Below are 16,068 nucleotides of genomic sequence, written 5' to 3'. Positions count from 1 at the left end.
CAATGAGCAGATCGCCGATAACACTGACCAATGCTATGCCTGTGGCATAGCAATGATCAGTGTATAAATCAAAGTACTGTATGTAAAAGTCCTCCAAAGGGACTTCAAATGTGTTAAAAAAAAAGTTCAAGACACTAACACACTACCCCAAAACCCCTCCCCCAATAAAAGTCTAAATCACCCCCCTTTCCCATTATATAAATAAAACATATAAAAATAAATAAATGGATAAACATATAATATACCGTAGCGTGCGTAATTGTCCGATCTATTAAAGTATAACAAGCGTCATTGTGATCGGTAAACGGCGTACACGAAAAGAGGGGAAAAAGTGCGCAGATTACCGATTTTATGTTACATTATATATTAAAAAAAATCAATAAAAAGTGATCAAAACGTCCGATCTTCACAAATATGGTATTAATAAAAACTAGAGATCATGGCGGAAAAAATGACACCCCATACAGCCCCGTAGGTGAAAAAATAAAACCGTTATAAGCGTCACAATAGTCCCATTTTATTTATAATTAATTGCCAAAAAAAAGGATTTCATAAAAAAAAATATATATATAACATTAGAGAATCTGTGTAACCTGCATATGGTTGTGTTCGGGCTGACCTATAGAATAATAGTGTCATGTCACTGTTACCATATAGTGTATTACGTAGACACAGGAACCCCCCAAACGTTACCATATTGCATTCTTTCTTACGATTTCACCTATTTATATCTTCATAAATAATATATTTGGAATTCCATCATACATGTTATGGTAAAATGAATGACGCCATTACAAAGTACAACTATTCCTGTAACAAACAAGCACTTACATGGCTTGTAGATAGAAAACTGACAGTGCTAGAGCTCTTAGAAGGGGAGGAGGGAAAAACGAAAGCACTAAGATCAAAATTTGCGCGGTCCACTGGGTCATTTTGGGCCTGGTCCTCAAAGGGTTAAAAGAAAAATCAATCCTGGTGTTTTGTTTCTCTTATCGTTTACACTTTTCACCATGCAGGAATAAAAATGGTATATTTTAATAGATGAGACAATTCTGTATGTTATGATACCAAATATATGATATACGGGGGGAGGGGGGGCACTATTTAGTCAGCCACCAATTGTGTAAGTTTTCCCAATTGAAAGATGAGAGCAGCCGATGTATGTGACATCATTCATGACCTCAACTGTCACCTGTTACCTGTAGTAATGGCTCCTCTGTCCTCACAGGGAGCTGAGGATGAAGCATGTAACCTGCTGATATGTCCTATAGAGCACGGGGAGCTGAGGATGAAGCATGTAACCTGCTGATAGTTCCTATAGAGGGGGGAGCTGAGGATGAAGCATGTAACCTGCTGATATGTCCTATAGAGCACGGGGAGCTGAGGATGAAGCATGTGACCTGCTGATATGTCCTATAGAGGGGGGAGCTGAGGATGAAGCATGTAACCTGCTGATATGTCCTATAGAGGGGGGAGCTGAGGATGAAGCCTGTAACCTGCTGATATGTCCTATAGAGCACGGGGAGCTGAGGATGAAGCATGTAACCTGCTGATATGTCCTATAGAGCACGGGGAGCTGAGGAGAAGCATGTAACCTGGTATGTTCTATAGAGCACGGGGAGCTGAGGATGAAGCATGTAACCTGCTGATATGTCCTATAGAGCACGGGGAGCTGAGGATGAAGCATGTAACCTGCTGATATGTCCTATAGAGCACGGGGAGCTGAGGATGAAGCATGTAACCTGCTGATATGTCCTATAGAACACGGGGAGCTGAGGATAAGGCATGTAACCTGCTGATATGTCCTATAGAACACGGGGAGCTGAGGATGAATCCTGTTACCTGCTGATATATCCTATAGAGGGGGGGAGCTGAGGATGAAGCATGTAACCTGCTGATATGTCCTATAGAGCACAGGGAGCTGAGGATGAAGCATGTAACCTGCTGATATGTCTTATAGAGTACGGGGAGCTGAGGATGAAGCATGTAACCTGCTGATATGTCCTATAGAGCACGGGGAGCTGAGGATGAAGCATGTAACCTGCTCATATGTCCTATAGAGCACGGGGAGCTGAGGATGAAGCATGTAACCTGCTGATATGTCCTATAGAGCACGGGGAGCTGAGGATGAAGCATGTAACCTGCTGATATGTCCTATAGAGGGGGGGGGGAGCTGAGGATGAAGCATGTAACCTGCTGATATGTCCTATAGAGCACGGGGAGCTGAGGATGAAGCATGTAACCTGCTGATATGTCCTATAGAGCACGGGGAGCTGAGGATGAAGCATGTAACCTGCTGATATGTCCTATAGAGGGGGGGGGGGAGCTGAGGATGAAGCATGTAACCTGCTGATATGTCCTATAGAGCACGGGGAGCTGAGGATAAGGCATGTAACCTGCTGATATGTCCTATAGAGCACGGGGAGCTGAGGATAAGGCATGTAACCTGCTGATATGTCCTATAGAGCACAGGGAGCTGAGGATGAAGCATGTAACCTGCTGATATGTCCTATAGAGGGGGGCTGAGAATGAAGCATGTAACCTGCTGATATGTCCTATAGAGCACGGGGAGCTGAGGATAAGGCATGTAACCTGCTGATATGTCCTATAGAGGGGGGGGGGGGGAGCTGAGGATGAAGCATATAACCTGCTGATAAGTCCTATAGAGGAGGGGGGGGGAGCTGAGGATGAAGCATGTAACCTGCTGATATGTCCTATAGAGCACAGGGAGCTGAGGATGAAGCATGTAACCTGCTGATATGTCCTATAGAGCACGGGGAGCTGAGGATGAAGCATGTAACCTGCTGATATGTCCTATAGAGCACGGGGAGCTGAGGATGAATCCTGTTACCTGCTGATATGTCCTACAGAGCACGGGGAGATGAGGATGAAGCATGTAACCTGCTGATATGTCCTATAGAGTACGGGGAGATGAGGATGAAGCATGTAACCTGCTGATATGTCCTATAGAGGGGGGGGGCTGAGGATGAAGCATGTAACCTGCTGATATGTCCTGTAGAGCACGGGGAGCTGAGGATGAAGCATGTAACCTGCTGATATCACCCTATAGAGCACGGGGAGCTGAGGATGAAGCATGTAACCTGCTGATATGTCCTATAGAGTACGGGGAGATGAGGATGAAGCATGTAACCTGCTGATATGTCCTATAGAGGGGGGAGCTGAGGATGAAGCATGTAACCTGCTGATATGTCCTATAGAGAGGGGGGAGCTGAGGATGAAGCATGTAACCTGCTGATATGTCCTATAGAGCACGGGGAGCTGAGGATGAAGTATGTAACCTGCTGATATGTCCTATAGAGGGGGGAGCTGAGGATGAAGCATGTAACCTGCTGATATGTCCTGTAGAGCACGGGGAGCTGAGGATGAAGCATGTAACCTGCTGATATGTCCTATAGAGCACAGGGAGCTGAGGATGAAGCATGTAACCTGCTGATATGTCCTATAGAGGGGGGAGCTGAGGATGAAGCATGTAACCTCCTGATATGTCCTATAGAGGGGGGGGGGGAGCTGAGGATGAAGCATGTAACCTGCTGATATGTCCTATAGAGCACGGGGAGCTGAGGATGAAGCATGTAACCTGCTGATATGTCCTATAGAGCACGGGGAGCTGAGGATGAAGCATGTAACCTGCTGATATGTCCTATAGAGAGGGGGGAGCTGAGGATGAAGCATGTAACCTGCTGATATGTCCTATAGGGTACGGGGAGCTGAGGATGAAGCATGTAACCTGCTGATATGTCCTATAGACGCTGTTTTCTGTCTTGTCAAGAGGAGACAATTTACTCCTGTTTTCTCTGGTACATTGCCTCCAAACCTCTAGCTGGATTCCCTCAGTAAGAACCAATATCCTGAGAGATTTCCCTGCAGTGTTATACAAGGATGTCCTGATAAAAAATATTCTTAAAAAACATCCCACACAAGGTAACATTCAGGGAGTTTATTGTGTTAAGATGCGATTTTAAGAAGAGAGGAGAACATTTGGAAACAATCGGTAAAGATGATTGAAAAAAGTGTCAGGAAATTAGAAAGATCGACAGGTTTCTCCTGTGTCGGGTTCATCAGGGTTGTGATCCTGAGGTCCTGTAGGGTATAAAGGTGCATATGTTGGATGATATAAGTAACATGGTGTCTGGAGTTACCAAAGCTGATGTCACAATCATTGAGGATAGTATCAGGATACTAAGATACATGTCACACCTTGTTTCTCCTGCCCTTTCCTTTATCAGCCTGGAATGTTCCCAGCACATAAATGCATAGACACTGGACCTGGTAGTATATGTTGTGTCCAAACTGCAATCTGCTGACCTGCTCTATATTGGGGTGTGCCGGAATATCTATAGGGCAGGACCGGTTTTGCTTTTCACAATAGAAGCCGTGGTCACACCGTATACAGATGTAGCAGAATTACCCCCACCAGACTATCCCTGCGTATACCTCTGATGGAGACCATGAGACGCAGAGTGAGAGTCACATACAAGAGAGAGAAATATCACCATGAGGAGAAAGAGATTTCACCTATGATCCCACTGAGGTGTTTTACGAGGATTTTACGTCTTCAGGCGTCATTACACAGTCTGTTTTTTTTATGCATCGGCTGTGATTTTGTTTTATTTAGTTAATGTTTTTTTTACTGTGATTTGTGGAATTTTGGCTTACTTTCAGAAAATCATAAATGCATAAAAAGTTGCAAAAATTGCAGCATGCGACTGCAGGATATTCTTACTGGGCCTAGGTCCTCGATGCAATATACAGTCTGTGCACAGAGAGTATACTGCGGACCGGATCTCTCAAACTGGTAAAGTATTTGCACTTTTCAGACACGCTGTATAGACCTAGGGCACTATTACTTGGTTAGGATGGTGACCTGCTCTGTCGGATCACTGTAGTGTAGGTATAGGGCACTATTACTTGGTTAGGATGGTGACCTGCTGTCTGATCACTGTAGTGTAGGTATAGGGCACTATTACTTGGTTAGGATGGGGACCTGCTCTGTCTGATCACTGTAGTGTAGGTATAGGACACTATTACTTGGGTAGGATGGTGACCTGCTGTCTGATCACTGTAGTGTAGGTATAGGGCACTATTACTTGGTTAGGATGGGGACCTGCTGTCTGATCACTGTAGTGTAGGTATAGGGCACTATTACTTGGTTAGGATGGTGATGTGCTCTGTCTGATCACTGTAGTGTAGGTATAGGGCACTATTACTTGGTTAGGATGGTGATGTGCTGTCTGATCACTGTAGTGTAGGTATAGGGCACTATTACTTGGTTAGGATGGTAATGTGCTGTCTGATCACTGTAGTGTAGGTATAGGGCACTATTACTTGGTTAGGATGGTGACCTGCTGTCTGATCACTGTAGTGTAGGTATAGGGCACTATTACTTGGTTAGGATGGTGACCTGCTGTCTGATCACTGTAGTGTAGGTATAGGGCACTATTACTTGGTTAGGATGGTAATGTGCTCTGTCTGATCACTGTAGTGTAGGTATAGGGCACTATTACTTGGTTAGGATGGTGATGTGCTCTGTCTGATCACTGTAGTGTAGGTATAGGGCACTATTACTTGGTTAGGATGGTGATGTGCTCTGTCTGATCACTGTAGTGTAGGTATAGGGCACTATTACTTGGTTAGGATGGTGATGTGCTGTCTGATCACTGTAGTGTAGGTATAGGGCACTATTACTTGGTTAGGATGGTGACCTGCTCTGTCTGATCACTGTAGTGTAGGTATAGGGCACTATTACTTGGTTAGGATGGTGACCTGCTGTCTGATCACTGTAGTGTAGGTATAGGGCACTATTACTTGGTTAGGATGGTGATGTTCTCTGTCTGATCACTGTAGTGTAGGTATAGGGCACTATTACTTGGTTAGGATGGGGACCTGCTGTCTGATCACTGTAGTGTAGGTATAGGGCACTATTACTTGGTTAGGATGGTGACCTGCTGTCTGATCACTGTAGTGTAGGTATAGGGCACTATTACTTGGTTAGGATGGTAATGTGCTCTGTCTGATCACTGTAGTGTAGGTATAGGGCACTATTACTTGGTTAGGATGGTGATGTGCTCTGTCTGATCACTGTAGTGTAGGTATAGGGCACTATTACTTGGTTAGGATGGTGACCTGCTGTCTGATCACTGTAGTGTAGGTATAGGGCACTATTACTTGGTTAGGATGGTAATGTGCTCTGTCTGATCACTGTAGTGTAGGTATAGGGCACTATTACTTGGTTAGGATGGTGATGTGCTCTGTCTGATCACTGTAGTGTAGGTATAGGGCACTATTACTTGGTTAGGATGGGGACCTGCTCTGTCTGATCACTGTAGTGTAGGTATAGGGCACTATTACTTGGTTAGGATGGTGACCTGCGCTGTCTGATCACTGTAGTGTAGGTATAGGGCACTATTACTTGGTTAGGATGGTAATGTGCTGTCTGATCACTGTAGTGTAGGTATAGGGCACTATTACTTGGTTAGGATGGGGACCTGCTGTCTGATCACTGTAGTGTAGGTATAGGGCACTATTACTTGGTTAGGATGGGGACCTGCTCTGTCGGATCACTGTAGTGTAGGTATAGGGCACTATTACTTGGTTAGGATGGTGACCTGCTCTGTCTGATCACTGTAGTGTAGGTATAGGGCACTATTACTTGGTTAGGATGGTGACCTGCTGTCTGATCACTGTAGTGTAGGTATAGGGCACTATTACTTGGTTAGGATGGTGACCTGCTCTGTCTGATCACTGTAGTGTAGGTATAGGGCACTATTACTTGGTTAGGATGGTGACCTGCTGTCTGATCACTGTAGTGTAGGTATAGGGCACTATTACTTGGTTAGGATGGGGACCTGCTGTCTGATCACTGTAGTGTAGGTATAGGGCACTATTACTTGGTTAGGATGGTGACCTGCTGTCTGATCACTGTAGTGTAGGTATAGGGCACTATTACTTGGTTAGGATGGTGACCTGCTGTCTGATCACTGTAGTGTAGGTATAGGGCACTATTACTTGGTTAGGATGGTGATGTGCTCTGTCTGATCACTGTAGTGTAGGTATAGGGCACTATTACTTGGTTAGGATGGTGACCTGCGCTGTCTGATCACTGTAGTGTAGGTATAGGGCACTATTACTTGGTTAGGATGGTGACCTGCTGTCTGATCACTGTAGTGTAGGTATAGGGCACTATTACTTGGTTAGGATGGTGACCTGCTGTCTGATCACTGTAGTGTAGGTATAGGGCACTATTACTTGGTTAGGATGGTGATGTGCTCTGTCTGATCACTGTAGTGTAGGTATAGGGCACTATTACTTGGTTAGGATGGGGACCTGCTGTCTGATCACTGTAGTGTAGGTATAGGGCACTATTACTTGGTTAGGATAGTGACCTGCTCTGTCTGATCACTGTAGTGTAGGTATAGGGCACTATTACTTGGTTAGGATGGTGATGTGCTCTGTCTGATCACTGTAGTGTAGGTATAGGGCACTATTACTTGGTTAGGATGGTGATGTGCTCTGTCTGATCACTGTAGTGTAGGTATAGGGCACTATTACTTGGTTAGGATGGTGACCTGCTGTGTCTGATCACTGTAGTGTAGGTATAGGGCACTATTACTTGGTTAGGATGGTGATGTGCTCTGTCTGATCACTGTAGTGTAGGTATAGGGCACTATTACTTGGTTAGGATGGGGACCTGCTCTGTCTGATCACTGTAGTGTAGGTATAGGGCACTATTACTTGGTTAGGATGGTGAACTGCTCTGTCTGATCACTGTAGTGTAGGTATAGGGCACTATTACTTGGTTAGGATGGTGATGTGCTCTGTCTGATCAATGTAGTGTAGGTATAGGGCACTATTACTTGGTTAGGATGGTGATGTGCTCTGTCTGATCACTGTAGTGTAGGTATAGGGCACTATTACTTGGTTAGGATGGTGATGTGCTCTGTCTGATCACTGTAGTGTAGGTATAGGGCACTATTACTTGGTTAGGATGGTGACCTGCTGTCTGATCACTGTAGTGTAGGTATAGGGCACTATTACTTGGTTAGGATGGGGACCTGCTCTGTCTGATCACTGTAGTGTAGGTATAGGGCACTATTACTTGGTTAGGATGGTGACCTGCTGTCTGATCACTGTAGTGTAGGTATAGGGCACTATTACTTGGTTAGGATGGTGATGTGCTCTGTCTGATCACTGTAGTGTAGGTATAGGGCACTATTACTTGGTTAGGATGGTGACCTGCTGTCTGATCACTGTAGTGTAGGTATAGGGCACTATTACTTGGTTAGGATGGGGACCTGCTCTGTCTGATCACTGTAGTGTAGGTATAGGGCACTATTACTTGGTTAGGATGGTGACCTGCTGTCTGATCACTGTAGTGTAGGTATAGGGCACTATTACTTGGTTAGGATGGTGACCTGCTGTCTGATCACTGTAGTGTAGGTATAGGGCACTATTACTTGGTTAGGATGGTGACCTGCTGTCTGATCACTGTAGTGTAGGTATAGGGCACTATTACTTGGTTAGGATGGTGACCTGCTGTCTGATCACTGTAGTGTAGGTATAGGGCACTATTACTTGGTTAGGATGGGGACCTGCTCTGTCTGATCACTGTAGTGTAGGTATAGGGCACTATTACTTGGTTAGGATGGGGACCTGCTCTGTCTGATCACTGTAGTGTAGGTATAGGGCACTATTTTTTTTTTTTAATCCAAATTATTTTTATTGAAATATTTGCATTTTTCATTAACAAACAAAAACTCCCCAGAGGGCATACCCTCCGACCCCAACCCTCCCTAGCCCACCCCCCATTCCTCAGTTCTGTCAGTTCCACAGTCCTTGTTGAGCATGCATAAAAGTCTGCAGACCATGATTCTCGACCTCCTCCCACCATGTGAGTGGGTCTGCAATTGAAGAATGTTCACCAAAGACAAATAAAGGTAAAGCACGTCCAAGTAGCTTAACTGAGCCCAGTCCTGCACACCTCTCATCAGCCAGCGGAGACAGGGTACTAGCAATGATAGCATAGATCATTCCTCCACCCCGCCCACCTCACCTCCCAGCCTGTGTATGAGACCCAGCTGACCCTAGTCCAGGGGTCAGGTATAGGGCACTATTACTTGGTTAGGATGGTGACCTGCTCTGTCTGATCACTGTAGTGTAGGTATAGGGCACTATTACTTGGTTAGGATGGTGACCTGCGCTGTCTGATCACTGTAGTGTAGGTATAGGGCACTATTACTTGGTTAGGATGGTGACCTGCTGTCTGATCACTGTAGTGTAGGTATAGGGCACTATTACTTGGTTAGGATGGTGACCTGCTCTGTCTGATCACTGTAGTGTAGGTATAGGGCACTATTACTTGGTTAGGATGGTGATGTGCTCTGTCTGATCACTGTAGTGTAGGTATAGGGCACTATTACTTGGTTAGGATGGTGACCTGCTGTCTGATCACTGTAGTGTAGGTATAGGGCACTATTACTTGGTTAGGATGGTGACCTGCTGTCTGATCACTGTAGTGTAGGTATAGGGCACTATTACTTGGTTAGGATGGTGACCTGCTCTGTCTGATCACTGTAGTGTAGGTATAGGGCACTATTACTTGGTTAGGATGGTGACCTGCTCTGTCTGATCACTGTAGTGTAGGTATAGGGCACTATTACTTGGTTAGGATGGTGATGTGCTCTGTCTGATCACTGTAGTGTAGGTATAGGGCACTATTACTTGGTTAGGATGGTGATGTGCTCTGTCTGATCACTGTAGTGTAGGTATAGGGCACTATTACTTGGTTAGGATGGTGACCTGCTGTCTGATCACTGTAGTGTAGGTATAGGGCACTATTACTTGGTTAGGATGGTGACCTGCTGTCTGATCACTGTAGTGTAGGTATAGGGCACTATTACTTGGTTAGGATGGTGACCTGCTCTGTCTGATCACTGTAATGTAGGTATAGGGCACTATTACTTGGTTAGGATGGTGATGTGCTCTGTCTGATCACTGTAGTGTAGGTATAGGGCACTATTACTTGGTTAGGATGGGGACCTGCTGTCTGATCACTGTAGTGTAGGTATAGGACACTATTACTTGGTTAGGATGGTGATGTGCTCTGTCTGATCACTGTAGTGTAGGTATAGGGCACTATTACTTGGTTAGGATGGGGACCTGCTCTGTCTGATCACTGTAGTGTAGGTATAGGGCACTATTACTTGGTTAGGATGGTAATGTGCTGTCTGATCACTGTAGTGTAGGTATAGGGCACTATTACTTGGTTAGGATGGTGACGTGCTCTGTCTGATCACTGTAGTGTAGGTATAGGACACTATTACTTGGTTAGGATGGTAATGTGCTGTCTGATCACTGTAGTGTAGGTATAGGGCACTATTACTTGGTTAGGATGGGGACCTGCTCTGTCTGATCACTGTAGTGTAGGTATAGGGCACTATTACTTGGTTAGGATGGGGACCTGCTGTCTGATCACTGTAGTGTAGGTATAGGGCACTATTACTTGGTTAGGATGGTGACGTGCTCTGTCTGATCACTGTAGTGTAGGTATAGGGCACTATTACTTGGTTAGGATGGGGACCTGCTCTGTCTGATCACTGTAGTGTAGGTATAGGGCACTATTACTTGGTTAGGATGGTGACCTGCTCTGTCGGATCACTGTAGTGTAGGTATAGGGCACTATTACTTGGTTAGGATGGTAATGTGCTCTGTCTGATCACTGTAGTGTAGGTATAGGGCACTATTACTTGGTTAGGATGGTGACCTGCTGTCTGATCACTGTAGTGTAGGTATAGGGCACTATTACTTGGTTAGGATGGTGATGTGCTGTCTGATCACTGTAGTGTAGGTATAGGGCACTATTACTTGGTTAGGATGGTGACCTGCTGTCTGATCACTGTAGTGTAGGTATAGGGCACTATTACTTGGTTAGGATGGTGACCTGCTCTGTCGGATCACTGTAGTGTAGGTATAGGGCACTATTACTTGGTTAGGATGGTGATGTGCTCTGTCTGATCACTGTAGTGTAGGTATAGGGCACTATTACTTGGTTAGGATGGTGACCTGCTGTCTGATCACTGTAGTGTAGGTATAGGACACTATTACTTGGTTAGGATGGTGACCTGCTCTGTCTGATCACTGTAGTGTAGGTATAGGGCACTATTACTTGGTTAGGATGGTGACCTGCTGTCTGATCACTGTAGTGTAGGTATAGGGCACTATTACTTGGTTAGGATGGTGACCTGCTCTGTCTGATCACTGTAGTGTAGGTATAGGGCACTATTACTTGGTTAGGATGGTGACCTGCTCTGTCTGATCACTGTAGTGTAGGTATAGGGCACTATTACTTGGTTAGGATGGTGATTTGCTCTGTCTGATCACTGTAGTGTAGGTATAGGGCACTATTACTTGGTTAGGATGGTGACCTGCTGTGTCTGATCACTGTAGTGTAGGTATAGGGCACTATTACTTGGTTAGGATGGTGACCTGCTCTGTCTGATCACTGTAGTGTAGGTATAGGGCACTATTACTTGGTTAGGATGGTGACCTGCTCTGTCTGATCACTGTAGTGTAGGTATAGGGCACTATTACTTGGTTAGGATGGTGACCTGCTGTCTGATCACTGTAGTGTAGGTATAGGGCACTATTACTTGGTTAGGATGGTAATGTGCTCTGTCTGATCACTGTAGTGTAGGTATAGGGCACTATTACTTGGTTAGGATGGTGACCTGCTCTGTCTGATCACTGTAGTGTAGGTATAGGGCACTATTACTTGGTTAGGATGGTGACCTGCTGTCTGATCACTGTAGTGTAGGTATAGGGCACTATTACTTGGTTAGGATGGGGACCTGCTCTGTCTGATCACACTATTACACTAAGGCACTATTACTTGTGGTGTTTAGGAACAATATATACTTAATGTACTTATTGCATATTACTCTCCTCTGTCCTCTGAGTGTAGACTGTGACTAATAGACAGGGAGGAGACATAGTGACTGATCAGCGCTGCTGTCCTGTTTCCCGGCCTGGTCACTTATATCACTTTCCCCCTCAGGTATATACTGTATTCTCTCTATACACATCGCTGATACCTCACAGACTGATCTGGGGCATTTGCTTCATACTTACACAGTACCACAGCCGCGTTATGTTTTCTTTTCCTCTTCTATCCAGCAATATTCAGAAGTTTGATGCCGCCGCCACCCAGCACATCTTTCACAACACCCGTCTGTTAAGGAAATCCATATATTTTGAATGAAAAAGTGAAATGATCTTATCTTTCTATTATTATAATAAGTAATGCTCCATATGTATAAGGAAAGGTGATGGCAATGTGTACAGTGTGTGTATGTATGATGTGTACGATATGTATGATGTGTACGATATGTATGATGTGTATGTATGATGTGTACGATATGTATGATGTGTACGATGTGTATGATGTGTACGATATGTATGATGTGTACGATATGTATGATGTGTATGTATGATGTGTACGATATGTATGATGTGTACGATGTGTATGATGTGTACGATATGTATGATGTGTACGATATGTATGATGTGTATGTATGATGTGTACGATATGTATGATGTGTACGATGTGTATGATGTGTACGATATGTATGATGTGTACGATATGTATGATGTGTATGTATGATGTGTACGATATGTATGATGTGTACGATATGTATGATGTGTATGATGTGTACGATGTGTACGATGTGTACGATGTGTACGATGTGTATGATGTGTACGATGTGTATGATGTGTACGATGTGTATGATGTGTACGATATGTATGATGTGTACGATATGTATGATGTGTATGTATGATGTGTATGTAGTGTGAGATTATGTACAGCATGTCTGTGTTCATTACTAAATCTAATACTATGGATCGATCAGACATTTTAATGGATTATAACTTATATCTTTGTTGTCCAAAACAACAACCATCTTATCTCCTACTTGTACAGCACATTCCAGCAGTCCTCAGCCCGGTCACTTTCCTCACAGGTTATGGGCTCCGTGTTCCCACCATTCTGTCCCCAATACCCCATAAAGATCTGTGACAACAGGATGGTAGAAATATTTATAATCCCAACAGCAGTTACTATTATTAGATGAAGCCCCTCTGGCAGTAATTCCGCCTCCAGCCTTCTTGGCTCAGAGGCCACGGTGCAGCAGAGATGTGTTTGTCTATTTTTCCAGATCTGCTCCTCAACACCGTCCTATCTCTGATCTCTACAGGCAGCTCTTTCCTCCTCCACACAGTCCTGTCTCTGGGCTCTACAGGCAGCTCTTTCCTCCTCCACACAGTCCTGTCTCTGGGCTCTACAGGCAGCTCTTTCCTCCTCCACCACACAGTCCTGTCTCTGAGCTCTACAGGCAGCTCTTTCCTCCTCCACACAGTCCTGTCTCTGAGCTCTACAGGCTGCTCTTCCCTCCTCCACACAGTCCTGTCTCTGAGCTCTACAGGCAGCTCTTTCCTCCTCCACACAGTCCTGTCTCTGGGCTCTACAGGCAGCTCTTTCCTCCTCCACACAGTCCTGTCTCTGAGCTCTACGGGCAGCTCTTTCCTCCTCCACACAGTCCTGTCTCTGAGCTCTACAGGCAGCTCTTTCCTCCTCCACACAGTTCTGTCTCGGAGCTCTACAGGCAGCTCTTTCCTCCTCCACACAATCCTGTCTATGAGCTTTACAGGCAGCTCTTTCCTCCTCCTCACAGTCCTGTCTCTGAGCTCTACAGGGAGCTCTTTCCTCCTCCACACAATCCTGTCTCTGAGCTCTACAGGCAGCTCTTTCCTCCTCCTCACAGTCCTGTCTCTGAGCTCTACAGGGAGCTCTTTCCTCCTCCACACAATCCTGTCTCTGAGCTCTACAGGCAGCTCTTTCCTCCTCCTCACAGTCCTGTCTCTGAGCTCTACTGGCAGCTCTTTCCTCCTCATGGCTTGGTGCTTGCTGTGATGAATTGTCAGCTGTGAGCCCTTATGTAGACAGAGGGCGGAGTCTCTCCAGATTCCATCCAATCAGCTGAATTTACCACTGGTGACTCCAGTCAAGGAGTACAAACATCTTTCAAGGGAAAACTTCATCTATTTATTTTTATTTTAGAACAAGGAGCAACATAATAAAGTGAGATACATGAACGGGTCTGAGGACGAGGCCTCGCATTAGTTATACAGGAATCAGCTGGCTCTTAGCGTAGGACCAGAGTGATTCAGACTGGGACCGATCAGCCGACATTGTGCCTTTCATTGTGAGAAATGATTATAGGCAGGAACTGTAATCGGGCAAGTACGGCCGATAATCGCTTCATGTAATACGGCCCTAAGACAGACATCGTCTACAAGGACCTGATATAAACCCACCATATTATCCATACTCACCACTGTGCATAATAAGCTGGACACAACTGGACCGACTGCGGGGAGTCCCTGTAATATCACAAGTGTATAAGGAGACAGGATTAGCAGTGATGAAGCGTCATATTAATGAAGTCCTAGAAGTCCAGCTCCATTACCTTCACTGTCTCTATGAGGTTCCTCAATGCGGGAGTGAGGCTTTCACCGAGGACTGTACTGAGCTTTTCCTAGAAAGAGTAACATAAGTTACAGATGGCGGTATATTCTCTGGTGATAGGAGTGATCACATAATCCATAGGTTACAGAGTCCTATAATCCCTCATTATACATTTCTCTATGATGTTTACGGATCCGATGATCTAATGTTTATGATACTCTATAGGCTAAGACCCCCTCCCTCTCCTCTCTATTCAGGACAGACGCCATCTATAGGGCCATCATCCGCATTGGTATCATAGCCCTGGATGAGTGAAATAGTCCATATGTAGTGTCAGGGCCTACGGCTGATGACAAGTCATGCGTATATAGAGACTACTGTGATGTCCCAAACAAGTGGAGTGTGCACTCATATGTATGGCCAACCAAGTGGAGTGTGCACTCATATATGTATGGCCAACCAAGTGGAGTGTGCACTCATATATGTATGGCCAACCAATTGGAGTGTGCACTCATATATGTATGGCCAACCAAGTGGAGTGTGCACTCATATATGTATGGCCAACCAAGTGGAGTGTGCCCTCATATATGTATGGCTTGGGGTGTTTCCGCTCTGCCACTGTCTGGCTAGAACTGGAGTGGTACAGAGGTCGGACCCCCTGCAATCTCCTACATTTTCCCTATCCTGTGTATATGAGAAAAGTGGATTTTTCCTGGATTACCTAATTAACATCACAGGGCGTTACAATGTGGAGTTCTCCAGGATTGGTTCATCTTAATGAACGTGAACCTCTCTACACTGAGGCAAAACAGCCTTGTTCTCCTTGGTGGCACAGTAGACCCTGCCACACTGAATACCCTCTCCGAGGCAACGCTGCTGGCTGGGCGAGTTCTGCCAGTTGTGGCCTGGTGTAGAGTGAAGGGATTATGGATAACTCTTTACACCTGCGCTTTTACAGTAGTCTACTGTAATATGTGCCGCCATTTTGGAACAAGTTAGTACGAACTTTGGAAAAAGTTCCCTTGTGTAACAAGTCAAACTTTTTGCAACATCCGTAATGAACTTTGGTTTGTGAAGTTCAGTTTGCTGATCTCTAATTACAGCCGGACCTAGGGATCTAGTCTGTTTTCTTTTACTACTTTAGCCTAATAGAAACCAATAATAATAATAATAATAATCACATTGCAAGAGCCTCTATGGGTCAGACCAGTAACTGCAGCCATGGAGGAAGAAGCCTGGACCAGATGGCAGGGAGATGGTTATTGTGGCCTGGTATTGGTGAGGGATACAATAAGCTGTACGGATATTTGGTTTCTTTGGTGCAACTGCCACCAACACCGCCACCACGAGGTCTACCGCTACTGCCACCATCAATAATAAACAAAGGAAGAAAAAAGCTGGACACACTATACAAGCGCACACCACAAGTATGAAGTATGAAAAAATGTCAAATTTTATTTAAGCAAAACACCAAACATTGAATTAAAAACATCTAAAATGTTCCAATGAGGAACACAAAAGTAATCCAG

At 45.0% G+C, this 16,068-nt stretch overlaps 1 protein-coding gene across 4 annotated transcripts in view; it reads right to left on the bottom strand.

Moving 5' to 3' along the window:
- Window positions 1–3,943: 3,943 nt before the first annotated feature.
- Window positions 3,944–16,068, bottom strand: part of LOC138798990 (uncharacterized) — a 31,444-nt gene continuing 19,319 nt past the window's right edge. For all 4 annotated transcript variants that reach the window (XM_069979649.1, XM_069979651.1, XM_069979650.1 and 1 more), the window contains 4 exons: window positions 14,541–14,609; window positions 14,407–14,454; window positions 12,145–12,244; window positions 3,944–4,101 (listed from right to left, as the gene is read on the bottom strand). In XM_069979649.1, coding sequence (XP_069835750.1) covers window positions 12,182–12,244; window positions 14,407–14,454; window positions 14,541–14,609 — 180 coding nt within the window. In that variant the 3' untranslated portion in view covers window positions 3,944–4,101; window positions 12,145–12,181. The remainder of the gene's footprint in view (window positions 4,102–12,144; window positions 12,245–14,406; window positions 14,455–14,540; window positions 14,610–16,068) is intronic.

Source organism: Dendropsophus ebraccatus, chromosome 8 (genome assembly GCF_027789765.1).
Source record: "Dendropsophus ebraccatus isolate aDenEbr1 chromosome 8, aDenEbr1.pat, whole genome shotgun sequence".
Classification (NCBI taxonomy): domain Eukaryota; kingdom Metazoa; phylum Chordata; class Amphibia; order Anura; family Hylidae; genus Dendropsophus; species Dendropsophus ebraccatus.
The sequence above is the reverse complement of the archived record's forward strand: the minus strand, read 5'-3'. Positions and strand labels throughout refer to the sequence as shown.